This window comes from Psittacula echo (assembly GCF_963264785.1).
Source record: "Psittacula echo genome assembly, chromosome: 3".
NCBI lineage: Eukaryota > Metazoa > Chordata > Aves > Psittaciformes > Psittacidae > Psittacula > Psittacula echo.
The window spans coordinates 57982016-58008891 of NC_137736.1; the positions used below are offsets into that span (position 1 = coordinate 57982016).

General features: G+C 38.5%; 1 protein-coding gene across 1 annotated transcript in view; it reads right to left on the reverse strand.

Annotated features, from left to right (window-relative positions):
- Positions 1-26876, reverse strand: part of GABRG3 (gamma-aminobutyric acid type A receptor subunit gamma3) — a gene marked incomplete at its 3' end in the record, with an annotated part of 324626 nt that overhangs the window by 43880 nt on the left and 253870 nt on the right. The window contains exon 6 of the mRNA XM_080612497.1: positions 4668-4805. Coding sequence (XP_080468623.1) covers positions 4668-4805 — 138 coding nt within the window. The remainder of the gene's footprint in view (positions 1-4667; positions 4806-26876) is intronic.

Here is a 26876-nt window from a genome sequence, read left to right on the forward strand (position 1 = left end):
GATGCCATCTGATTAAAGACAGTCTGTGCAGCACATCTGGCTGAGGTAGTGTTGGATCTCACTGAAATTGTTATTTCAGAAAAAAAAATAATTAAAACCCCCCATATTTTTCCTGGGAAGAACACACAGATAACAAGCACTCTCTGATGTGCCATTAGGACTCAGAAGGACATTAGAAAATGTCAATTACTTTAAAACCCCAAGATTGCATGAATATTCATTAAATAATTGTCTTCAGATCAGTTATTTGGTACAGGAGAGGGTGTGACTGAATCAGGTCATCAAAACCAAACATGCACAGACACGACTACCTTCAGCAGCTATGGCATATTGTGCACTGTCTTCCACTCACTGCCCGGGAAGTGAGTGCACCAACAGACTCCAGCTGCCCTGATAAGCTTGTGACCATCCTTCTCCGCTACTTTTCTTGCAACTGTTTTTCCCAAGCTGAGGGGCTTAGCTGCCTGTGGCCAGCCCTGGCTTTGCCTTGTGAACCCAATGTCTGTACTGGTTGGAGGTCCTGTCCCATCCGGATGGATCCCATCTGGGGTGATGGCTGGACAGCTGTGTGGACCTTGTGTGGGATCTTGTGGGCCCTCTGTGCCTATAGCTAAGTGAAAACACTTAAGAGCAAAAAGGAAACAGAAGCCAATTTTGAAAAGGTTTCTCAAGCCAGTTACTCTTTGCCAACTAGAAGAGCTAAGCACATGAGCATCTTTCCCTCTGGGTAAATCTCTGGGAGTGTGCTGGTCTTCTGACAAAGGTAAGGAGCATTGGCTAATGCCTGACTCCACCTGATTCGTCCCTTGACTCGATGGGGGTTCCCCCAGTGAAATTTGGCCTCCCTGTAATGCATACCTATTCCTTCCATCTTCTGCCAAGAGCTATTTTTTGTAGGTCTTCACATCTTCTTAAAAGACAAACTTTCTTATTTTTGTTCTACTGTAGTTTTCTTTACTTGCATTTACCAAATCCTCTGCAACAGAATATGGACTTTAAATTGTGTTGCTATTAGTATTGTACCAAAGAGCTTTATCTGAATCTGAGGATACAGATACTAACCTTGCTTTGCAGCCCTGTGAAATAGGGCTGAGAGCATCATGTAAGCTGATGAAACAGCAAATTCAAACTACAAAGCACAATTTAGAAACCATATGACAGGCCGACTCCACTAATCATCACCCATCCACTGTATGTATGCAAAGATGTACCTTTTTATGACATTAGTTATGGGCATTTATTAGGTTTGGATATTTATGCTTGGGGGTTATTCAGAATGTATGAAATGGTACTTTCTCTACTTTCTCTCTGGTATATTTCAGTTGAAATTATTAAAATTTTTTAAAAGGGCACTTTTATGGTGTATTCTATTTCTGATTAATTATCTTGAACTTATTTATGAAGAGGCTCCTTTGGACTGCAAAAATCTGCCAGGCTAAAGGCATCTGAGGAGGAACAAAAATATGATTTTTGTATGATGCAAAGAAGTTTTCAAGTAAATGGAAATTAGCTTCAGTAACTACAAGGTCTTTGTGTTTATCTAGTAGCGTATAAGCTGAGTGGTTTAAAAAGGAATAGACTTTTCCTAGGGAAAATGTCAGCAGAAAATTGCAAGAAACAGTGCGGTTCACTCCATGAACTTCACTCGTGAAGTCCTTTACACTTTATGATTCTGTTTTCTTGGGTTTTGGTGGGTCTTGGTTTTTTGTTGTTTTTTTTTTTGTTTGGTTTTTTTTTTTTTTTACTCCCCCCAAATGTACTTGGGAAGTCTAGGGCTTGGAAACCTCAATTTTACTGCAAACACACCCAGAGTACTTTTAAGGATGGTGTTCTCCCTCTCTCCTGTTTCCTTGATCACCTTTCCATTGGCTGATTTGCAGTTTTTAAAATTTGAGGATTTTCTCCTTAAATGCAATTCCTCCTTTATTTTTTTTTCTACTTTAATTATTTTTGTCAGCCTTATATGACATTGTAGCAAGAGAGTGCTCTTGCTGTATTATCTGACTATCTTGCCAGATGGCAACAAGGGAATTCTTCAATACTTGTGAATTAGTTTGATATCACCTGTCAGTGAGAGCTTACTTAGGGTGTAAGATAAAGGTTCATGACCACAGCACTGGCACAGCGATTTCTGCTTTGTATTCCCTGTAATCACCATATGCAGTAGATGTTTATCTGGGTGAGCTTGTATCTAACATGATGTTAAAAAAAAAAAAATAAATCCTGAAGAACAAGTGAATATCTCTTCCAGATGGCAATGAAAATATTCTCTCCCTGCCAGAATCTGCAAAAGAAAATACTTTTCTTGCAAGAGTAAAGCACACCTCTCTGGCAATGCTTTAAGCTACTGCTGGTTCAAGGCAAGAGACAACAACATTTCTCATCTTGCTCAGATTTCAGAAATGCACTCCTTGAGACAGCTGGCTTCCTACTTGTGTACCTCTGAAATTGCCCTAGATTAACATAAAGGTTATTTAGCTGTCTGAAAAAGGTTTGGAAAGACTGAAAGTATAGCAGAACTCTGCTGAGTACTAAATCTAGTAATTTTGTGGTGAGAATTACTACCAAGAAAGGACTTACAGAAATGCTGGAAATAACAGCAGTATGTTGCCATGTGGTCAGTGTGACTTCTCTTCATCATAGCCAGAACACTGCTGAAAAGGAGTTAAAAAAGGCATCCCAGAAGTAGACACAGGTAAGTAAAGCTAAGGCAGCTTTCATGTTATGGATGAGCACAGAATTCAGCGAGAAGTAATACTGTCATAAATCATCAGAAAGGTGTAAGTCAGAAGCAAAAGATGTTAGGGGTTTGAATCCATCTCCTACTAGTGGATGACTGCTGTCTGCAGCATTCGTATTTTGCAGTTCTTGATGCAAACTCACAATATCATTACTCCAGATGTGAGCAAAGCAGAGGGAGCAGGGCTTTGTCTCCTATTTCTACCATTCCTTCCAATGAGTTCCTGTGATGGGTTTGACTGGAATAGAGTTAATTTTCTTTCTAGTAGCAAGTATGGGGGGTGTGTGTTTTGGATTTGTGCTGGTTTTCTTACTGCTGAGAAGCGTTTACACAGAGTCAAGGCCTTTTCTGCTTCCCACCCCACCAGCGAGGACCAGAGGTACACAAGGAGCTTGGAGGGAGAACAGCCAGGACAGCTGAACCCAAATGAACCAAGGGATATTGCATAACATATGGGGTCATGAGCAGCACACACAGCTGGGGGAATAAGGAAAGAGGGGAACATTCAGAGTGATGGTGTTTGTATTCCCAAGTCACTGTTATGTGTAATAGAGCCCTACTTTCCTGGAGATGGCTGAACACCTGCCTGCCCATGGGAATCAGTGAATGGATTCCTTGTTTTGCCTTGCATGTGTGTGTGGCTTTTGCTTTACCTCTTAAACTGTCTTTATGTCAACACACGAGTTTTCTCATTTTATCTTTTCTGATTCTCTTCCCCATCCCGCTCTGCAGAAGTGAGCAAGTGTTTAGGTGGTGATTAGTTGCCAGCCGGGGTTAAACCACATACACATATATTTTAGTGATTTGGTATCTTGTGCTTGACTGTTATCACCAACTCCTGGTTCAACTTATGGGTAATTTGCATTCCTGAGAAACTTATAGACTACAAAGATTTTTGTCCATAACAAAATAGAACTTTTGTATGTGCACTGTTTGCAACATGATGTTCTGCTAAACCATGAGCCCAAAATACTTGCTAAAGCCTTACTGACGCTTCATCACAAAAATTGCTATCCACTTCTAAGAACATCTTGCTAATGTTAGTGGGGGGCCACCATGCAACAGCAGTGGTTTCAGAGATTAATATTTTGTTGTTGTTGCTATTATTCACAGCATGTCCAAAAGAATAACACAGCTCTGCTTACATTTCTTTGGAAAAAAAAAAAAAAATAAATTAAATTTTCAAACATTCACCACCAGTTAAACTGAAAGTAGTTTCTAGGAAGTTCTTTCAGCAGCTGGGAGAAGACTCACAAATGGTGATCACGGAGCTTACTGTAGAGTCATGTATTAAAAAACTGTTTGAATTTTATGATAATTTATCCAGTTCAAATAATGTATTCTATTTATATACCTTTTCCCCTTTGTTGCTGTTATTGAAACAGCAAGATTTCTAAAGAAATAAAATAGACATCATTAGATGTTAACCACAATCAATTGGTTAAGGTCAGTAGCAAAGGCATTTATCAACTGAGAAATAAAGAATGTCTTTGAACTATTCAGAAAAATACTAAACTTGTGGGTGAATAATTAGACACTATTGAAAGTAAGAGTCTAATTTCACTACCACTGTGTGCAAAATCTTTCTCTTTAGTGTATGGTGAAAACATATAGCTCAATGCAGGAATGGTTTAAAAAACTTAGCTCAAGAATGAGAATCATAGAGTAACTTCAAGTGTCTAACAAGAATCATGTCAAGTTAACACTTATTCCTCAGTTTGTGAAATTATTTAAAGAGTACAGAAAAAGATATCAAAAATCTAGAGAAAGTCAACAGTTTTGAAGTCTGTACTTTAGAGGTTTTAATATGAATGTTGGTACTCATTGAAATCAAACTTCACTTGGATGAAAGCAAAGTTGGAACAAATACTTTGAAATATATATTTTTTTTCTTCAAAACAAGCCCTACCATTTGTATCATTCTTACCTGCAGAGGTTTTCACAATTTCTGAAGTGTTTCTGAGACCCATAAAGTCAAACTGATAAAGTCTCCAAGATTTCTGGTCAGCAGCCTCCACAGAGTTTTTCCTCCATCTGTATATCATTTCCTCTTTAGGGTAGCCATCTAGAGATTAATATATATATATATGAATACATTGCATGACATAGAAAAAAGTACTGCAAAACAGTATGTGTTCACTGGTTGAGTTATTTAGGAATACCTAAATTTTTGATCTGATGCTTTCTCAGTGAGTTTGGTTGCATAATTCAGCTAAAGAGTTATATGGCAATTGAAAAAATAGTTTCATAATACTGGCAGAACTGTGATTTTTCATAATTGTTGTTTTTTTCCAGTTGGAGAAATTCAGATCAGTTTTATCAGAAGCAAATCTCTTCAGAGATGCAGTTGATTGTACTAATTTGAGGTCCAGACAGAGAAGTATACTACTTTATGTATGCTCTGAGGAAGCTGTGCAAACAACTAGAATGTGAAAAAAAGTGGGGTGTCGGGGGGGGGGGGGGGGGGAGGCAGGGCCAGTGTAAGTCATAAACAATTGAAAAGGACAGATGCTTTTAAACATGACAATAGTTCTAGTGTGATGCATGTCACTGTACATCTGAAATGAGCCCAATATAGTGCAAAAAGGCAAAATTTTAATTACTATGGGATTTTTAAAGTGATTAGCCATCATATTATTTCTAATGGCTATGGTATTTAATGAGACATTGCCTGATACAGCTGAAATAACTTCTGAAAATCTTCATTTATCAACTTAGCTCTCAGTAGTCATAATTAATCCTTATGTCAATATGTAATTTCCTTTTTGTTAGAGAATGGCATTTTCCAATAGAAGTCTAACAACAAATCTTCAAACAGTCTAAACCATAATAATAGACCACTAGAAAACAACAGTGTGCCCATGCTACTTAAAAAGAGATTGTTCTCTAATGCATAAGACAATAAATTCTTATTCATCTAATAATTAATATAGTAAATATAGATTACACGGAAAATCAAAAACCTAACAACAACAATAGCCATCTCATATAACTGTCTTGTCAGTAATTTTTTTTCCCCATTAGATACTGATGGTTTTTTATATTTGCATTGCAAAACAACTTCTCTGTTCATGGTGGTATATCCTTGACATTTTCCTCCTAAGACTGTCTTCTTCAGCTTGTTTAAGATTCCATCCTGCTGGGGCACTGCAGTAAGGTGTGCATGGCCTCATTTATCCCTCTCACTAACACAGCATGAAAAGTACCCACAAGTCCTCTAGTTCTAATCTGTAGAAAATGACTATGTGTTTATTCAAAATGACACGTTCATACATTTCCCATCAATGTAAAATAAAGAAATAACCCACAAAGGACCCAACTGAGTAACAAACACAAGCCCTGCGGTTCTCCATGAGAACTCTTGCTGTCAAGCACATTTGCTGCCAATTCTGCTGTGCCAGTCTGTAAGACTGATCTAAAGGTTAATTTTCTTTGGCTGTCTGACTATGTCAAAGGATGCAGAGCCACAGTGAAAGAAGTCAAACTTTGCAGGGCCTTTTGAGCCTTAGCCCTGCATCCTCTGAAGTCCTTTTGAGCCTGGCTCCTATTTGACTGAGCCCTCTGATCACATTTCTCATCAAATAATGTCTCTTTCTAAGGGAAAGCCCTACATTTTACCTTTGAGCCTTCCTTCTCAAATTGGCTTAATCTGTAGAGAATTTGATATCTTTTCCCCACAGTTTAGTAGGGAAGAAACATCAGATGGACTCCTCACCACGCTGTGGCTGCTGTGCCTTCAACTCTGGAGTGGTGGCAGAACTATCTCTTCCTCACAAAGCAGTATCAGGACCACATGGGGGACTGCCATGTGGTCTGAATCCTAACTGTACCTCCTGATTTGTCTCCTGAGGTAGAAGAAATGAAATCTTTGCCCTGTTGCACAACTCGCACTGCAGAACTTGTGATCCTAAGTGCTAATTAGCAGATTTTATAGAAGGAAAAGGGGCCCCTTTTCTCAGGTAAATTTCACCATAATCATTACAAGTAAAAATGTTTCAAATATCTTGGAAATAACAAAGATTTTCTTTTTTAAAAATATTGATCCAAGATAAACTTTTTACTTTTTTTTTTTTAATTTACTGAAAAAGTTGTGACAAATCTTGAATTCAATTTCTTCCTGATTTTTTTTTTTTTTTTTTTTTGCTTTTTTCGTCCCATGGCCATCCCACCAAAAATCCATTACACCATTAGTAAGCTTGAAAGGTTACTATCATATTATCCAAGGCATAGCTGTTTATCCTCACATGAGCTGCATGTAGTCAAGAACAAGTTCATAGGACTCTTATCCTTCAGCATTATTCCCATATTTGTGTCTAAGAAGAGACAGGTTCAATTTCAGAACAACTATTTTCTGTTGAATTCATCATTATTAAACAGTAAGCAACTGACTTCAGGACAACATCATGCCCTTTCTGTAGTAGTTCCCTTAATCTGCAGTCACTTAACATCTGCTCTTACAATAGTTGGGTTACTTACATCAAAGGAGATAAGTATTAGTGATTCAATGGGAGTTGTTTCAACCTGCTAAATAACTGCTGTTATGTTCTGCTCCAGTGACAGGTGACTTTAATTCTCAATTAATTTAAAAGATATAATATTTCTTATGGAATAATGACACACCTATTTGGACAGCATATCACTCCTAGGATTCATTTAACTTACAAAATGGACTATTGTGATGGTTCTTCTTTCAGTGATATGAAATATTTCCTGTGTACAGACTAATCTCTTCTATCCCTCATTATAAAAATATATCTTTCACTACAGAAATTATCAGAACTGGGGAATTCATTACTTCCACACGCAAATGCAACCTCTGCTGTTCAGCCCACAATATAACTAAGAGTATATTATCTATAAAAATATCTGGTTTCTTTCACTTCCCCAGCATGACAAATGGCAGTAAATTGTGTTAAATTCTTGACATTGTGGATTCAAGCCATCCACATTTTAATTTAATTTGCTATCAAGTGTATTTACTCTGTCAGGTTGCTTTAGGTTATGCAAGAATACCCATACTGCAGGAGGGTAAGGCTCCATGAGGTCCTGGAGGTTTTCCAGCAGGTGCTGGTAAAACAGCTAGGGGAATGTCTTGGGAAGAAGACAACCAAGTGTGTGTTCTGCATTACAGCCATTCAAGTTCTGACAACCTGCAACTCAGTATCTTCTCAACCAAAGCCTGCATCAACACCTTCATTATCCCTCCCATGAATTTACTTGGTTGCCCTTAAATTCTCCTACTTTTTGGCCTGATTGTTATTTTGTAGGCTGTGCTGTAGCTATTCACGTCGTCTGCAGGTTTTAGATTTACATACCACCATGTCTAAGACTTCCAAACAGCGTCTTGACCATTTAGCTTTTTGTAAGACTGGTAGTACATGCCATTGTAAAATCAATTGAAGAACAAATGTGGATGAAAATATTTCTTTAAGAGCTCAGTAGAAATTATCTATGCAATACCTCCTGTTTACTTTCACCAAACATAATGGCTTTTCCAGTAACACATTTGGTACCTTTGTTGCTTTACTCACAGGCTTTAAACACATACATTTTCAAAGAGTACCACAGACTTGAACTCCAATAATGCAAAATATGGATGAGCAATAAATGCACTTTTTGCCATTTTAGAGGTGAACATATTATAACAGAAAGCAAAATTGTCATGACAACCTGTGGTGTCCTCTGGATATTGTTTTACCTTCCTTTTGTTATTGGAAGAAATGAACTCATGTTAACACATCTTTTCACATCACCACCATATAATTTATAATTGATAGGTTAAAAATGCTTAAACTTCATTCTTCAAATTCATAGTGCTTCACTTTCTAGGAAGACTGAGCAATTTGTGCCAAAGCCTGCACCAAACTGCTGGAAAAAGCGGTCAAGGCCAGAAACATCTTAAGGCTTGAAGAGAGGCATATGTAATCACAAGATAGCTGTGAGAAATGGTGTCAAGTGGCCCTGAAACACATCTGCTACAAAAGCCAACACTGATTTAAACCCAGAAACTTCCATAATACATTGATGTATCCATGCCTGTTAGTGCATACTGCCTCTAACCTTGATTTTCTCAATGCTATTGTTGGTCTGGGCATCTTAGATCAATGCTCGATTTCTTTGTTTCACCTTCTTTTGTGTGACAATGGGTCTATTTTAGGAAGTGTGAAGAGATGGAAAGAAGATAGCAGGAAAGGTGTGTCATGGTTTAAGCTGGCAACTAAGTACATGCAGCTACTCGCTCACTGTCTCCTCTCTTCTTCCCCACTCCTGGGTGGGATAGGAAGGAGAATTGGGAGAATATAAAACCTGCAGGCTGAGATAAGAACAGTTTAGTAATTGAAGTTGAGTAAAATATAATGAGAATAGAAATAATACCCACAACAGCAATACTAGTAATAATACTAGGGAACAACAAAAAAAAGGAGAAATGAAAATTCAGAAAACACAATTGATGCACAGTACAACTGCTCACCACCCAGTGATCAATACCCAACCAGACCTGAGCAATGATTGGTCCCTTCTGAGTAACTCCACCCAGTTTATATACTGGACATGATGTGCTGTGGTATGGAATACCCCTTTAGCTAGTTTAGGCCAGCTGTTCTGGCTGAGCTCCCTCCTCACTGGCAGAGCATGAGAGACTGACGAATCTTTGATTAGGGTAAGTGCTACTTACCAACAACTAAAACATTGGTGTGTTATCAGCATTGTTCTGAGACTAAAGCCAAAATACAGCACTGCACCAGCTGCTAGGAAGGAAATTAACTGTACCCCAGCTGAAACCAGGACAAACGGTCATGTCAAAAATGACACAGATCACTTGAAGAACTAGTTTATGCCTAAAAAAACCTTCTTTAGAAATGTATCCAGGATACAGAAAAACAGAAAGGCATGGAAAAAAACCAACATCTTTCATCTCTCCAGACATATTTCTCTCCCTCTGTGAAATCAGCTAATTTTACTGCTGGTTCCCCACACTTTGTATTCACATGTATCACAGGGAGACTCAGCTTGTAGCAGAAGCAATAATACAATAAAGTTCATTTCTCCTTCCCAGCCTTGGAAAAATTTGGATATTCAGAGCATGCAATAAGGAGTTAATGAAAGCAGCAGCAAAGCTGAAATTGTGGGGGAAGCAGGCAAGAAAGGATCAGCTCAGTTAAGTTGGTTAATGAGAACAACATGAGCTGGTAAAGTGTGCTTGCAACCCAGAAAGCCAACCATATGCTGGACTGCACCTAAAGATCAGCAGGCCAAGGGAAGGGATTCTGCCCCTCTTCTCATATCTCCTGAGACCCTACCTGGAGTACTGTGTTCAGCTCTGGGGTCCCCTACATATGAAGGACATAGATTTGTTGAAGAGAATCCAGAGGAGGGCCACAAAAATGATCAGAGAGCACCTCTTCTATGAAGACAGACTGAGAGAGTTGGGCTTGTTCAGCCTGGAGAAGAGGGAAACCTTATGAAAGTCTTCCATTACCTGAAGGGAGACTACACGAAATCTATGGAGGGACATTTTACAAGGGCATATAGTTATAGAAGAAGGGGAATGACTTTAAGCTGAAAGGAGATGTAGATTAGATATAAGAAAGAAGTTCTTCACTGGGAGGGTGGCGAGGCTCTGGAATAGTTTGACCAGAGGAGTTGTGATTGCCCCATTCCTGGAAGTGTCCAAGGCCAGGTTGGAGGAGCCTTCGAGCAAGCAGATCTAATGGAAAGTGTTCTTGCCCATGGGGATTTGAGCTAGATGATCATTAATGTCCCTTCCTACCCTTCCTACCATTCTATGGCTCTGTGATTCTATATTTCTATTATAAGTATCTGCCAAGCGGCTGATGTTTGTGACAGGGGTACATATTAAAAAACTTAGCCAGATTCAGGGAAGGTTCTGCTTTTCTGGTGGTGTTAGCTACATACTTCAAGTCAGGAAAAACCTTTCTCTGGTATTGTGCTGTGGGTGAGAAATATGCTTCCACAGAAGCTGCCTGGGCTCTTTTTCTCATTAGCAGTCTTTATAAATGCTACTTTGTTGGCAAGAAAACTACATTTTCATCCAAACTTCTCAACATTTTGGAGGAAGAGGTTTCTTAGATCTATTCTCATATCTATCCAGGTTTTGTTCTCAGAAGGTGTGTGCGTTTTTAAGAAAGCCAATCCTGGAAGTTCCCTTATTGAAAATGATGCTACATTAGATTTCATGCTTTCATGCACTTATTAAGCACTATCAGATGGCAGAAAAAGCAAAGTTCATTTCAAAGTTCAGTTAATTTAAAATTAAAAAAAAAAATAATATCAGGGGATATACAAAACTCCCTGTGTCTTTTCAGGAGAAACCCATTAGGGAAGACTGATGAAGTAGGGAAAGGGAACAGAGACATTTAACTGTTTTTTTAAGACCTACAGAAAACAACATTCATACTTGTAATTGAATGCATATTGAGTTCTCTCTGCCCACAAATGAACTTGTGTAGGGTTTTTTTCTCACTCACCGATTTAAAAAATAAAAATAGAGTGGTGATTTTTTTTTAAAAGACAGATCTTAAAAGAAAAGATAAACATGAATGCTGTAAAGATAGCTTTAAAACCTGAAGTGATTTATTTCAGTAGTTGTAGATAATTACACGTAGGTGATAACTACAGCAATTATAAACGTTATTCTTTGCCCTGTTTGATTGCATCGATAATTGACACCTTATTAACAGTACATTAAGTCATGAAAAAAAATCAACCAACATAACCCTGACTGCAGAATAATGGATCTAATACTGCCCTGAAATTAAAGGATACATCTCCCGTTGAAAAGAACAAACTTCTTCTACCTAAAAATATGCTTTAATATGGTTGTGATATCATTTTGGCTGAGAAATAGGGGATCCAGTCACCATCATAAACAGTAATGATTAATTATCATTTACCTGGGGCTAATTCTGTTTTTGAGAGAAGTGCTAGAATGCTGATACAAGCTACTGATTTTTGTGGTTTAACTTCGGTTTGGAAGGAACTTGTGGCATCACATATTATTCCTCTATTAAGTAGAACACCAGATAAATACTCAGATTTCTCTGATATAGCTATACTGCATCCGCATTCCTAACATCATTAATGGCAAATAGGCTCATCTCTCTCCATGCTTATTGCATATAAATTGTATCTTGTCTAAGGAGAGAGTTCTTGCACAGATCAGTATACTTAGGACATACATAGAAACCTTGCCTAGTCATATTTAGTCTTTTTCATGCTTTTTGCAGAGTGGATACTTCACCCAAACCTCCTGTTCTTTTATGTATAGAACAACATAAAGATTTTACCCTTGTTTCCTTGCAATGCCAGTTCCTTGAGAAGAAAAATGAAAGTCCCAAAACTGGTTTTCTTACCTCAAGTTCTCTCCTAACCTGAATGATTCTGGAATATGTACTCATTCTATTTTCCATGTATTTAGAAGTTTTCTGCTTATAAACAAAGGTGCCAGACAGAACTTAATTTTCTACCTCCCTGGACTGATTTTCAATTATTAACATAGCTATTTCATAATGATCTTCTGATGCTTCAAATTTGTGTATCATTACAAAGAATAGCTCAAGATTTTATTCATCATGTGGTTTAGATCGGTTTTGGTACTGTAGACCAAGTCTCACATTTCTTCAGGCTGGGAGACTGCAGATGGTGATTCAGGTATGAGGAAACTTTCAGCGATGTATGGCAAAGAGATGGCCTTCCAGATTCTGCTAGGATTGTGTGCCGCTGCTTTGCTCTACCTTAGATTTTATATAGCATGGCCAGCTCTGCATAGAGGTAGGAGGTTTCATCTGAGCACCTTGCTGTTTCATCTGAGCACTTGCTGTTTTCTGAAGGTTTTGGTGTGAAATTTTACTAGCTGGCAGTCTTGCCTTTTCTCCCTTCTTTTACATGGACTTATGTAGCCTAAAACAATGACTGAATGATGATGAGAATTCAAGATCTATGTACTACTGCCAAGACATTTGCCTCATTTTCGTACTTCTAAATACGTATATTGAGTTCTGCAATCGAAAAAAACCAGTGAAAAACTAATATTAAAAAATAACTAAAATTTTGTGTTCGGCTGACTGTTTGAACTCAAGTGAAAAGAGAAAAATCACTTCACATTTTGTAACCGACTATTGAAGAATATTAAGCTGCATACAAGATTTTCTCATGTTCATTTAAACAACGAATTTTGTGATGAATGTGCTGAGGGGTAATTTTGAGGTGCTTCCCAGAATTTTTGCTTAGATGTGCAAAGTCTGAGTAGCTACATACTCAAGTAGTATCTCAGAAAGATGTAGGTCATGGCAATCACTCACAATTTTCTGTATAGAAGTTGATTTTTAATTTAACCTTTAGAAAAAGAGGAAGCCAAGAGCATAACAATAGAGAAGATTAAAAATATTTGGATAAACCAGAGCAAGTCAAAGGTCCTAGCATCACAATTTAAAACTGAACATAGTAGGATTTGCAAGAGGACAAAGAGGAACATAAACCTCCCAGTGTATTAAAACAATTATCTACCAGATCTGCAATTATTTGGTCTCCTGACATTCTCTATAGCCAGGATGCAGCCTTCCTCTTCCATTCATTTAAATTGCGGTTATACTGAAGGTGCTTAGTAACATAGCCCTTCTAAAGCAAGTGCTGAAATTCCTTATGACCAGGATGGACAGCAGTGCTACCAAAAGAAGCTGGCCACCTGAGTTCAAACACTCCAGCATGAGTAGAATATCATTCTTTGGAGGACTCTAAAAACACTGGGGTTTTTTTATAATGACTATGCTGGGCACCTCAAATTTAGGGACAGAATAGCTGTGTGAATTAAATGGAACACATTCCATCAAAGATCTTTAACACAAATAAATGTGAATTGAACTAAAAATAGCCCATAAATGCCCAGTATAAATTTAAACTCTAGTAGACATTATAAGATTAAATAATCTTGCCTTTGCCCGTTTAATGGCAATAATCAACTGTATCCTTCTTGTAGGACTACTAAGATTTCCTTAAGACTATCCTGATGAGAAAGATAATGTTTAGTTTATTCATTACTTTGTTAGACAAAATGCTGGGCAAATGTGTTTTGGCTCATCTGAAAACACATAATGAACAAGCAAAGATTCTGATGGAGACTCAGAGCTCCAGTAAAGTAAACACCACAGCTATAATTTGCACAGGATATTAAAAAAGACACACCTGTAAAGTTTTTCAGTCGATGCAAGTGGGGAGGAATGGCAAGAACATAATTTACTTAAAGGTTTCTTGTTTTAATGACAAATAATCTATCTAAGCTCTTTATTTCAACATCTGATATGAAGATTTCTTTAGCACTAAGAACTCATTTTGTGTTTTTCACAAGGACTTGACAGTATTTACAGATTATGCTAAATATGCTTGGTTCTCATCTTCATTACGCTACTTAATAATTAGCAGCATATGTTAAGTGCAATTAAAAGAGGGATATCCATTAGCAGTAAAATAATAGAATATTATGATGAGGGGTCCTATAAGGATGCTGGGAAGGGACTCTTCATTAGGGTCTGTAGTGATAGGATAATGGGTAATGGGTTCAAACTTAAACAGGGGAAGTTTAGATTGGATATAAGGAGGAAGTTCTTTATTGTCAGGGTGGTGAGACACTGGAACGGGTTGTCCAGGGAGGTTGTGAATGCTCCGTCCCTGGCAGTGTTCAAGGCCAGGTTGGATAGAGCCTTGGGTGACATGGTTTAATGCAAGGTGTCCCTGCCCATGGCAGGGGGGTTGGAACTAGATGATCTTAAGGCCCTTTCCAATCCTAACTATTCTATGATTCTATGATAAGAAATATACAATTATCAACATGTAAATATAAACTATTTGTTGTACAATGTATATAAAAAAGAACTGGTAAAGAATAGCCTGCATTTCTGAAGATAGGCAAGAATACTTTGTATTCCCATACAAAATAATAATAATACTAATAGAGTAGATTAAAAAAATATATTCACAACTTGAAGGTGGCTGTTACAAGAAATAGTAATAACATCCACAGAAGCATTGGCATCTACCTATTGATCAGTGCCCAACTTCTTAGGTTAGAAATATACTAAAATTTATCCACAGTCCCATGTGCAGAAATTTTCTACCAAATTTCAATTACAAAAGTCATTGTAGTTATACATTCAGCTTACATAATTCGTAGCCTGAATTGTACATTTTCAGATCCATGAAACTGAAAATGTAGGTAACAACAGTGCTTTTTCTGAATTGTCATGAAACCCATTTCAAGTTTCACAGGAGCTACACCAGCAAAGCCTATGTATTTACAGAAGTGCTCAGAAATGTACTATGCTCAGTCAATACAGCATTAATGGAAGCAGGTTATGAATTAAAGATTTCCATACAAGATTATTATGACTTTTTAATAGGTCTTCTCAGAATGCATCATGAATGGATGATGAAAGGTAAAACAACAGAATACTCAAAACTCAAAACACAGCATCTGAGTATTACCATTTCATAAAATAAGTCAAGAATTTGCAACATACACTCAGAACTAAAGAGAAAATTTTATTAAGCTTGAGATTAAGCAGGTTAAGCTCTTAAGAGATTTGGAAAATAGCATTGCTGCTGTTGAAAAAAAAGCCCAAATATTTTTTTTTGTTGAGAGACTCATTTCTCTGTTTTACATCACAGTGTAGCTTCACATGTGAAGCGACAATGGAAAATCAAAATTAGTTATTTTTTACTATGTTTCTTTAGTAATTTTTTTTTCAGTCTATCACTTATTTACAAAGAAATGAGTGGTATCTGCTTATTCATATAGTTATTATCAATCTATATGTAGATTTATTGTCATTTGCACACATAGTAATTTGCACACACACTAAAATTCATAAAAAATAATTTTTTGTAGCTCTATAAATAAACCCACAAACAAAAAAGTCCTAGCTCCCTAGGACTTGTCTGCATCTTATTGGCTTAGCAAGCAAGACTAGGCAAAGAAAGAAAGATAAATGTTAACATACTTTTTTGTATCTAATGCTTACAAAAAGAACAGTTCCTGAAAAGGTCATGGCCAAGATGCAATCTCCTTTTTCTTAATAACAGCTCATCAGAAATCATCTGACAAAATGAAGTTTCAGTTAAACAGGGCACTTTGCTGACTGACATATTTACAGTCACACTCAATTAAATTAGTTTTAAATAAAATGTTTTCGTTTAAAAATCAGTAACAGTATTATGATGAATTGGTAGATGTATTAATTTTGCATTCACTAAATTTGGCCTTCCTGTTCTCTGGAAGCATTTATCAATGCCTTGGTTTGTCATTCACTTTCCAAGCATCTCATGGCTGTCACTTCTCCAGTTAATATTTTCCTCCTCCCCCCTCTCCACCCTGCCCCGATTCTAGCATTTGTACCTGTTTTGGTCTCAGGATACTGCTGATGGATATTAGCTGATGATCTCGTGTAGTACATCAGTCCAAGTATTCTTTGTGTCCTTTTCCTCGCTTTTGAAATACATGCACTGATCACAGCAACCTTTCTGTGGTGTGTTTGTGTATCTCAATGCCTTAATATCTTGTCCAAGTATGCTATTTCAAGTACATGAAACTGTTATTTTGGTTAGCTTTGCTTCAGCTCAGCTAAAACATTCTTTCTAAAGCTTCTAAGGCATCATGATCTTTTACTGTCCTCCCCATATCTCCACATAAATTTACTGTAGATTTCAGTAACTTACAGTACACAAAATAGTCTGAGTCTCCTGCTAGTTTCTTTCTCAGTTTCTGGCCCCAGACACTAATCATGATCTGTATCTCTGCAGATGATCAGTTATTGCTCTAAAATTGAAGAGCTGTGGTGGAGATAAGGCTGAAGAAGCCAAGTGACTAATATTTTTGCCTAATAAAGCAAAGACATCAGCTGTAATTCCTCCTTGTGGTGCAGTATTCCTCAGCTTTTAGGTTAATAGATAGCTCTGCTTGTAGTTAACTGAGAAGTATTAAGATCAAGTTATTCAGTACCTTGTTTCGAAGCAAGGTACTATTCAAACTAAGTCTACGCACCAACTGTATATAGTTTTGTGCTGCTTCATTTTCTGCTATAGCTGTAAAACAGCAGTACTGTGCCTCAACACATAACACAACTGCCTCCAACAGCTCTAATCCTCCAGAGGCTACAGCTCCTCCAGTTCTTGCAGGCCATCAGGCAGCTGCCACCACTCAAAAAAACCCCAAATGTCACGGCTGCAAGGATGCTCCAAGCAGCAGCCCTGGGACCCTGGCAGCCCTGTCACAGACAAAGGTGCTTTCTGGCCCTTGGCTGATTTACAGTGGAACTACCTTTCCTGCAGCAGTAAAAATGGCAATGATGCCAGTTTCCCAAAGTAGTTGCCTGGTTCTGTCAGAATTATTTGTTCTTGCAAAATGTGCGCCCACGTTTCTGAAAGAATATATTATCCATATATCCAGGTCGTGGAAAACCTTTTTTAAAAAAAAACGGTTTTTGTGTGTTTATATTTAGAAAAAAAAAATAATCATAAAATAGTGAGAATCTTTGTGCAAGAGACTACCTGTGTAATTCATTTTTTTGAATATCTGAAAAGGTCAAATTTCAAGGTATTTTCCTAGGTTCCCCATTATTCTGCACTTTTTTTACTCTTCATGTCCTAGCATCTGTCTGTTCTCCAGAAAAATGCATGACTGCCATTTCATGGCTATTTCAGGCCTTGTATAAATCATACTGACTATTAAAAAAATCCCCAGTCAGAAAATTAAAACCTCAGCAGGTTTTGCTTCATGTCTGTGGGCCAAGTTAAAGTAATTAAATATTTTTTAGCTTGGCTTGCTTAGGAGATGAGGCTTATGTAATTATATCCATTGTCTATATTTATGTGCATGCTATCTGTCCTTGCTCCAATAACCTTTGCACCCATTCAACAATTTTACTGAAATCTGTCAGAAGAAAGTAAGCCTCAGATATTAATATGTTCTGTAAAAATCTCCCAAACAGGGAAAACATTTCCGATAATGCCTCCCAAGAAGGAGAAGACTACAGCCTTATGAAGGATCAGGGAAAGGCCACTCATCCTCAAGTTGTATGCCATCAGAATATTGGTCTCCATTAGTTTCAGTGCTCCGGTAATCAAAAATATTGTAGTATATCATTTCCTTTGTGTTGCCTTTGTCACATATTTCTTCAGCAGAGATACTTATGGTTATCATAGAACCCCTCCCAAAACTTCTCTCCCTGCTACTACCCAGTGATTTGGCAGATGCTATATTTAATTGGGCCCTAAACTGCTCAAATTGCTTTACCCAGGCACACTGACAAGAAGGGGATCTCGTTCTTCAGCCTACCAACAGGTGAAAATCCGTCATCACAGAAGCTTCCTGGACACTGCTTTCTGCTTCTTACCAAGCTTGGGTTTTTCAGCTGCAGTGTCTGACATTCCCACAACGTGCTCTTGTTTCATGCCAATTAAATTCATCTGAAGATGATTCAAAATGTGCTCCAACAAGATCACGGCTGACACTGAGTCTTCTCCATTCACACTACCTTAACCCTTTTGGTCTTCTATCTCTGTCTTAAGTTTTAGCCCTGGATTTTCTTTTCAACTATATAATTGCCTCTCCTTGAAGGCATTTTGGAAGAGGTGTATGTTTTAATTATCTCCTTTTTCTCCCACCTGACTTCTCCTCTTGCTGGGTATTTAAAGCCCTACTGCAAATGCTCTTCATTCTGCTTGCTCTTTCACTGAGGACAGACTGATGGAGGTGCTAGAAGGAGCTATGGTTTCACATGCATCCAGGACAAGAAGCCAAGCTCCAAAACACACAGCCAATTTCTCAGGGGAGAGAGCCCTCACAGAAACGCAGGTTAAAGTCATTCAAATACAAGGGGCTCAGATGGTTGGTCTAAGTCTTTAAGTCATGTATAAGCTTTTCAAGACTCTGGCATGGGCAAAAGGGCCAGCAGCTGACTGACTGCCCTAGTGTTGCCTCTCCTTTCTTGCCAAGAGCAGGCTTTTAAAGTAAGAAAATCAAGACATCAATAATCAATACACAAATGAAAGGGGAGAGCGAAGAGTGTTCTACAGTCCAAAATATGCTCCTTGACTTATATTTTGTATGCCAGAACAACCAGAAGAATATAAGGTGAGATGGGCACAGGGGGCAGCATTTCTTTTCTCTTTGGAAGTGAAACCCACTGAGAAAAGAACAGGATAAGCAGGATAAAGCTGGAACCTGAATACATTGAAAAACTGTGAGTACTGTCCACAGTTTCCTGTTTCCTTTGAAAGCAGTTATTGAAGTCCAGGGCTGCTTGCACGGGGTCCCTACACCTTTCACAGAAAGGTCTCCACACCTCGGGGAGAAATAACATCATCTGTAATAAAGCCAACTGTGTGTATGTGGCAAATCCCGCCTCTTTCTGCAACAAGTCTCCCTCACGTCTGTTAACTTGGCAGCTAGAATGTGCACATGCACAGAATAATAACTGTCCTGGCTTTTCAGCTGGTTTGGTAAAATAAACTTTCAAAGGAAGGAAATAACAGTAACTGGAATATTATCTCACAGCAACGCAAATAATGCAGCGGCCCTCCCACCACTGAAGTAACTCATTAGTAAAGTTCAGTGGACGTCCATGAATGAGATTGCATGTTAGGTAAAGAGTGAGAATGAGACTGAAGTCCACGTTTGCTACCAGCAGCACAGTTAAGCAAATTAAACTGGCAAATGAAACCAGTTTCTTCACCTCAGAAAATAGAACCTTTCCACAGGAGGCTAGGATGAGAAAGTATCACTGCCTGAAAGCACTATCCCCCACACCCCTTATATTTCTCTTTTTTTATTTCTTTTTCTTTTTAATCAGCAGACATATATAACTTAAATTAACTCACCCCTCAGTTCAGCCACCCCCATAGCTGAGTGCAAAGAATCAGAGAAATGGCATACTGAGGAACTAGGTGATAAGAGAGAAATTGCCTCTGTCTTCTGCTGTGCAGTGGTAGAGAGGAGGTGGGATGCTCACTATGCTTCATTTGCCTTGGTGAGAACATGAGAGTGATTACTAGTATTTTAAAAGCTTATTGGCACCTTTATAAGCCCCCAGTATCCTCCTCTCTTCCTGATTGCTCTATATACACTGCCATTTGCTCCACAATGCTTCCTGTTGTGATACTTAACTATTTTGAGCCTCTAAGCCATTGTATTATTAAAAGAAAAGTATATATTTCTCATGTTTCCAGAGATGCTAGTTAACAAGTCAGAGATGCTAATTAGCTGCAGTTCTCCTCACTTCAAACACGATGGCACATGTGAGAGGACACTGTGCAAATGTTCTCCCTCTACATGAAGAGGCAGTCATAGCCTTTTCTTTCTGGTGGCGTTTTCTTTCTGGTGGCACAGATGCTTCTGGTGCTTAGAGACCCCTTAATCCACTTCCCTTTAAAAAATGTCATCCAGTCTCTGGGGAATTATTTTGGGCCTATATTTCTCCTTACTTTTTAATGAGATTAAGATATTGGTGAGAGCTATTTATAGGAGATTATAATGGCTACAGATGCTTTGAAGAGATAATTGCATGAGGCATTCTTCCTTTATAACTGCACAGATTCAAGAGAATTTTAAGAGTGAAAATTTATTTTTTTTCAGATTCGTCATTTTATAATGAGCTGGCACCTGCTGCTCATCTGTGTTAAAATGAAGCCAAGCTTCATTTTCAAACTGAGTTATGACATACGGAGAGGTAGATGTTGATGCTGCTGCATAGACTGCCTAGCAGATTGCTTCAGCCAAGTGCTATGTATAAGTGTAATATGAAGTACATTTTAACTGCAAAGGCGGCTTAAAAGTCTAACCCTCAATGTAGACTTCTTATAGCAGAGTTTGTATAAAACATGAGGAGGTAAGGGCTGAAGGCAAAAATTCGTTCCAGTCAGCCAAATACTGCTAGATTTTCAATTAAAACCATACTGAGGAAAAACAACCCACAAACAAACTCAACAACAAAAATCCCCTGGAGACTTTAAAAGCAATGACTGACTTGACTGCCCATTTTTAAGTATCAGAGGAAAGGTGTCTCTTGAGTATTCCTTTCATTCTTCCTAAATTCAATATATAATCAGAAAACTTTCAGGGAAGTGAGGCTGCAAAACAAATCTGTCCTGTGGCTGGAGTACAGGATATTTAATGATAGAGTGAGGGCTCTGGTAATGCTGATGAAGCTCAGCCTCGGGAGATTATTAAGAGTTAGTCATGACTTTGTCATGAGAAGCAGGGAAGGATGTGTGTAAGTGTGCTGTTCCAGAGTGAGGGCTGGGAAGCCACTGTAATCCATTCCCCAGTCTCTGCCTGAGGGGGCAGCCACACACACTAAAATCTGCATTTTCTGACATACCAGCTCTTTTGGTGGGTGAGAAAACAAAAGCAAAACCCTCACCCATTCCCTGTCTTTGGGCTGGAATACAGAAAGGTGGCTATGCTGAGTTTGCTTTCCCTCTCCCCTTTTCCCTACTTGTGCAGGCAACTTGCTCAGGGAATCTGACACTAATCTCAGTTTGGATTACTATGCAATTCATACACTCAACCTCCATTTCCAGGGGCTGAAATAGGTCCTTTGCATAGATACAGATGCTTGATGAAGAGGAAGCCCACATGCTCATCAAAACTACACCATCATGACCATTATGATTGCTGAAATACAAAAAAAAAAAAAAAAAAAAGAAAAATGCAGCTGAAGTTTAACACTATCGTAGCTGATATTTATAACATGTACAGCATGTACACAGGCTTCTGAATTCCCTTCTGTGGGTTTATAAGATGAACATTGCCAAGAAAAGGGAGTTAGTAGAACAGCAGTACTGAAGATATGCATCATAACAAATTATTATAGCAACAAAAAAGTCAGACTACCCATGACGACTTCTCTAATATTTTCTCTATATCCTTATGTCCTTCCACTGAGCATAATTCTTTAATTTTTTACTTTAATTTGCATCTCACTAGATATTAATCTTGCCTACTGTGTTTGAAATAGTAATAAAAGCACTTTTGTAAATCTTCAAAATATAGTGCTTCTCTCAAACCAATTGACACCTAGGTTGGTATTCTGAATCAAAAAGGTGCTTCTTTCAGTATTTGTTTCTCAATCTTTGCTTTTGAAATAAAGATGAGGTGGCAGTGCAGACATGTGGTACTAAATTCAGTAATTCCATTAAATTTGAAGGATTATCATTGCTTGCATAACAGCTTGTTTCAATGAGATGTCAGATATTGTTTGAAATGAATAGCCTGGCATTATGGCTAGGTGTGATTCAATACATTAACATTTCTAGGTGATCTGAGAGAGATTTCTTGTTTTCCTCATGCAATGTGCCATTGAATTACTCACTTTTTAAAATGAAAGCACACCTATAATGGAGAAGCAGATACTTTTAGGGGTATGTGATCTATATGGCCCAAGCTCTGCTTTTGCCTGAGTTCTCTCATGCCTTATGAGACTAGGTGTCTTGTGTCTAGTCACTGATGAAACATAACTGAGCCTGGGAGCCAGGTGGCAGAATGCCATGGCTGTTACAGCAGCACTAAAGATGACTGTCCTTGGTAAGAATGTCTTTTTTCCAAGACAATGCTTTCACATTCTTATGATCCTTCCCTAAAGAACAGATCTCACTGAGGTAAGTATTGCCATTCAGCCATACTATGCAGCTATTCCAGACCTTTATCTTCTAGGAGATTTAGGTGTGCAGCAGAAATGAAAGGTGTTTGAAATCCTTGTTTCCAAGTGTCCTAATTCCTTTATCCATCTCACACCTACCCTACTACTCAGTGGTGATAATCTAAAACATCTCACCTATCATGAGTTTATTTGGTATCTGTGATTACTTGCAAAATCTTTAATAATTGACTGATCCTTGTCACTTCTTTGGTGCTGACCAGTGTGATGCACAGGGGGTGAAAGACTTAGTTATTCAAACAGCTTCCCAGAGTCTAAATTAAAGCTGTAAGAACTCTAGGAGTACACAGAATACCTTGCCACCCGAAGGGCTGCAGCAGTCAGAAAACAAATTCAAATCAAATGAAACATTAGAACAACAATGATGGGAAAATAAGCCTGAAAACGTAACAATTCCATTAAAAAGTGACACTGTCACCTGAGACATGGTGCTCATCTGCAGCTGCCCTATTTTAAAAAATTGAGAATAGAGGGAGCTGAGAGATTAATGACAGGAATGGCTGGATTCAGAAACCACGTCTGTACGAAAAGAGATTGAAAAGCTTGGGACAGCTTATTTTTAATAAAAATACCAATAGGTGTTGCCAACGGCTGTCAAATTAACGCATGGCATCAAGAAGGAGGCACAAATGCCTCTAGATGTGTCCCCACAGAATACAAAAAGGAGAGAGCTGGTTATTAAACTCAGAGGGCAGAAAATTAAAAAAAGGTAGATTTATTTTTCAATGAGGAACATGATTAGATGATAAAGTTTATTGACCATTGATTGTTATTAACAAAGTTATCATTAAAAAGCTACCAAAACACTAAGTAAGCCTACAGTTAAGACACCAGGATGTATACATTAGGAATCAAAAAAAAATCAATATGGATTAGGAAAGAGCAATCATCACTGCATGTCAAGCCATCTCAACCTGTACCTGAGAGTATCAGGAAGAAAATTTCCATCTTAGGATGAGTGATGGGGACACATACGGGGAGAGAAAGGCAGAAGGGCTACCCTATCTGCTGCCAGGAAATCTACTTGTGTTGATGCTGCAGGGTCTTCCCCTTCTTGTTAGATTGCCAGTTTTGGCAGTGCCTTTCAGCTACAGAATCATAGAATCAAGTAGCTTGGAAAGACCTTTAAGATCATCAAGTCCAACCATTACCCCAGGACTGCCAAGACCACCACTAAACCATGTCACTGAGGGCCTCATCTACACGTTTTTGAAGACTTCCAGAGACAGTGATTCCACCACTTCCCTGTGTAGCTGGGCCAATGCCTGATACCCTCTCTGTGAAAAAAGCGGAAATTGATGGTCTTGTCTTTTTATTACCTGGTTAGCCTCTGATATGTGTCTGGTTGCTGGGTGATTAGTCTGGGGAAGGTACAGATGCTCGACCTAGCATGCTCGCTGGCCTGGAGATGATGCAGAGATACCTGAAGAGCCATCCAGGCTCTTGGGACAACCTGGTTTGGAGGTGCTCTAGCCTGACAGCTGGAGCCACTGCCCTCGGGAAGCCATGGGCAGCAGGATGCTGCTGTATGAGGGGTCCTAGTGCTCGAGAACAGTGAAGGGAGGGAGGTGTCCCCTTCAATGTCCGTCACACTGCCACAGCAGCTCCACCTGGCACCCCAAACCTTCCAAGGGAGAAAAGACTGCTGTTAATATTTCTGTTGTGTATCTGTGGCAGCAATGACCAACAGATGCTCACGATCTTCAAAGAGTCTCCAGGAACTTTAAGGAAAAAGCAAGACAGAGCCAGCACAGATCAGCTTGTGATTTGATTGAAGTTTTGGTCTGATTCACACCTGTGCAGAATCCACAGAATTTACACAGATTAACAAGCTAACAAAAGAATTTAATTTTCTCTTGTAGAGTTTCACAGAAACTTCAGGTATGACCTGTTGCTGGAACATGATGCTGGACTTTATGTGTATGGTCTGGTTTGCTCTAGAAATGTTTGTGGTTTTAACAAGAGAGTATTTATGTTAATGAAATGCTCCATGCTGTTGTCCTTGCACACTCACGAAGTGTGAGCCAAAATAATTTACTACCTCACAATATTAAGGCTAAAGCTAAAAGGGTGAGTACTTTTCCAAAATAACTTGGAGCAATGTTAATTCTCTTAGTGTTCTTCACACTTTGCTGATAATGCATTTCTTGTTTATGTCTGGGAAACAAATACACCTCCTTTTGCCATCAGTCTTAGATGCTGTTACACTTCTGCTGAGCTCTCCACCCTGCATGCCATTCCAGCAGCTATATTGTAAATAATTTCTTTGCCTCAGGACCTTATATTTGCAAGGTCAATTGCTGCTGAAATGATGATTACTATAAAGCTGCTGTGTATGAAGAGGCTGACAATCACAGTGCCCTTGAGCATTGACTGTGGGAGGTGGCTGCCATCCTATTTTTTGCGCTTGACAAAACTATACTTAACCACTGTACTGTTCACTCTATGAAATGGTCCCAGAGAGGGAAAACCTGAACAGCTGTCTTGTGATTTTACCTCTTGTATTAATGTTAAACAGAACTTTATCCAGAAAAAAAAATCTTTAAAATTGAAGTTTTCACAGACAGAATGTTGATCCTGGCTTATAAATTTATTTCTTAGATACTTCAAATAAATATCTCCTTACTGCACATTTTCATATTTGCAGCTGGAGCCCAAGACTGAACTACTTATCTCCTATGGAAGAATGAAGTCTAATTTCTACTTTATCAATGAAAAGCTGCACAAAAAATTCAGAAGGTAACTCCATTTCTAGACTGACACTGTTTCCTGTTCTGGTAATGTCCACCACAACATACCTCTCAAGTGAGCAGAGGGACAAAGCAAACAAGCACCGGTTCCTGATGGCATGGGAAGTCAGCCTGGGACCTCTTCCCTGTTTTGGATGCAGACCAGCAGGAAAACAACACAGAGGAGAAGCAACCAGCTGCAGATCATCCCATGAGACCAACAATAGAGTCAGAAGTACTGAGGGCTCTGGTGTTTGCACATTTGCTACCTTGTACTGCTTATCCCAATGGGTTTCTGAACGTACTGCTGAACGTTTGAGACCATCCTTTGAAATGTTCCTAGTTTTAGGATAAGCTTGTTTTAAGGTCCATACACTGTCACGGGCTCTAGATATTCAAGCTCATAGCCTTGAGTATGTTGTTTTCTTTGGCTGTTGTTGGACTTGCTAATAGATGTCTTTGAACATGACCTAGAAAACAGCTTAATGGGCCAAGACTAACAGCATCACCCTCACTCCTCAGTGGTATTGTTATCCTTAGATGATAGATCAGCACTTTTTTTGTGCTCAAGAATCCTTAAAATACAATGAATATCTCAGTCAGGAAAGCTTAGGCTTTTGCCATCCATTGCAATTATTAAATCTGAGGGATTCACATAATGGCAGCACATAGTTGATTAAACTTCAGTCATAAGAAGTAAAAATAAAAAAGAAATTATGTTATCAATCATCTTTCCTCACAAAACACAGCACACATTATCTAGCTGAACTGAGTATGTAGAGTAGTTTCCTCTACAGTTTGGCATCTCTTGCTGACATATTTTTTTCTGATTAAGCATTAAAAAAAAAAGAAGTCTATTTTTTCCTTATCGGATGTTTTTTAGCTGTTTCATTAAAAATCCACCCAAGTTATTAAGAAACAAAGCAGCCAAAACAAGATGTCATGTTTCACTAGACTTTGAGGTGGGACTACACACTAAAGAACAAACATTTCAAAGTCTCCTCCTAGCTGGTGCCAGGAGCACAAGGGGACTACAGTTCTTGAGCAATCCCAAGCACCTCCAGGCTTCACTTAGGATATAATCTCTGTGTACCGTTTCCCATACACCCAGATAAATGACTTCATTTACTTCGGAGTGGCTAAATACTTCAGGACACAGTCCAGTTCCAATCACATCAATGTGAATGAACCTTGAGACATCACTGAAAGGTTAGTAACTGCTGCTATCACTGACGTTGATCAGCAGTCAGGGACTGGTGGTTCATAGCATGTTTCCACCTGCAGAAGTTCAAAGAAAGAGCTCATTACTGCTACTACTCTTTTCAGGCTAAATTGCATAATTTTCCCTCAGAGCTCCTTTTCTCTGCATGTTTCCTTAGAAGGCTAAGCAAAATCTACGCTTTGGTTCAGAAGGAACCAAAATCAAACAAAGAGTAAGGGCTGCTCTGGGAATTTCATGAGAAACTTTTGAATGTGTAGGATGTCAGTGAAAGCAAATGGCATCTGGCCTGCTTTTCTCTCTCTGATAATTTCAGAGCAAAAGGATACTGTAATAATGAAAAAATATTGATAGCTTTTCTGTAGCAATGAATTCAAAGTTTGCAGAACACAGCAGGGTCTCTGGCATTGCAAAATCACATTTCTTGACAAATGTGGTTATTATGAAAATATTTTTCAATA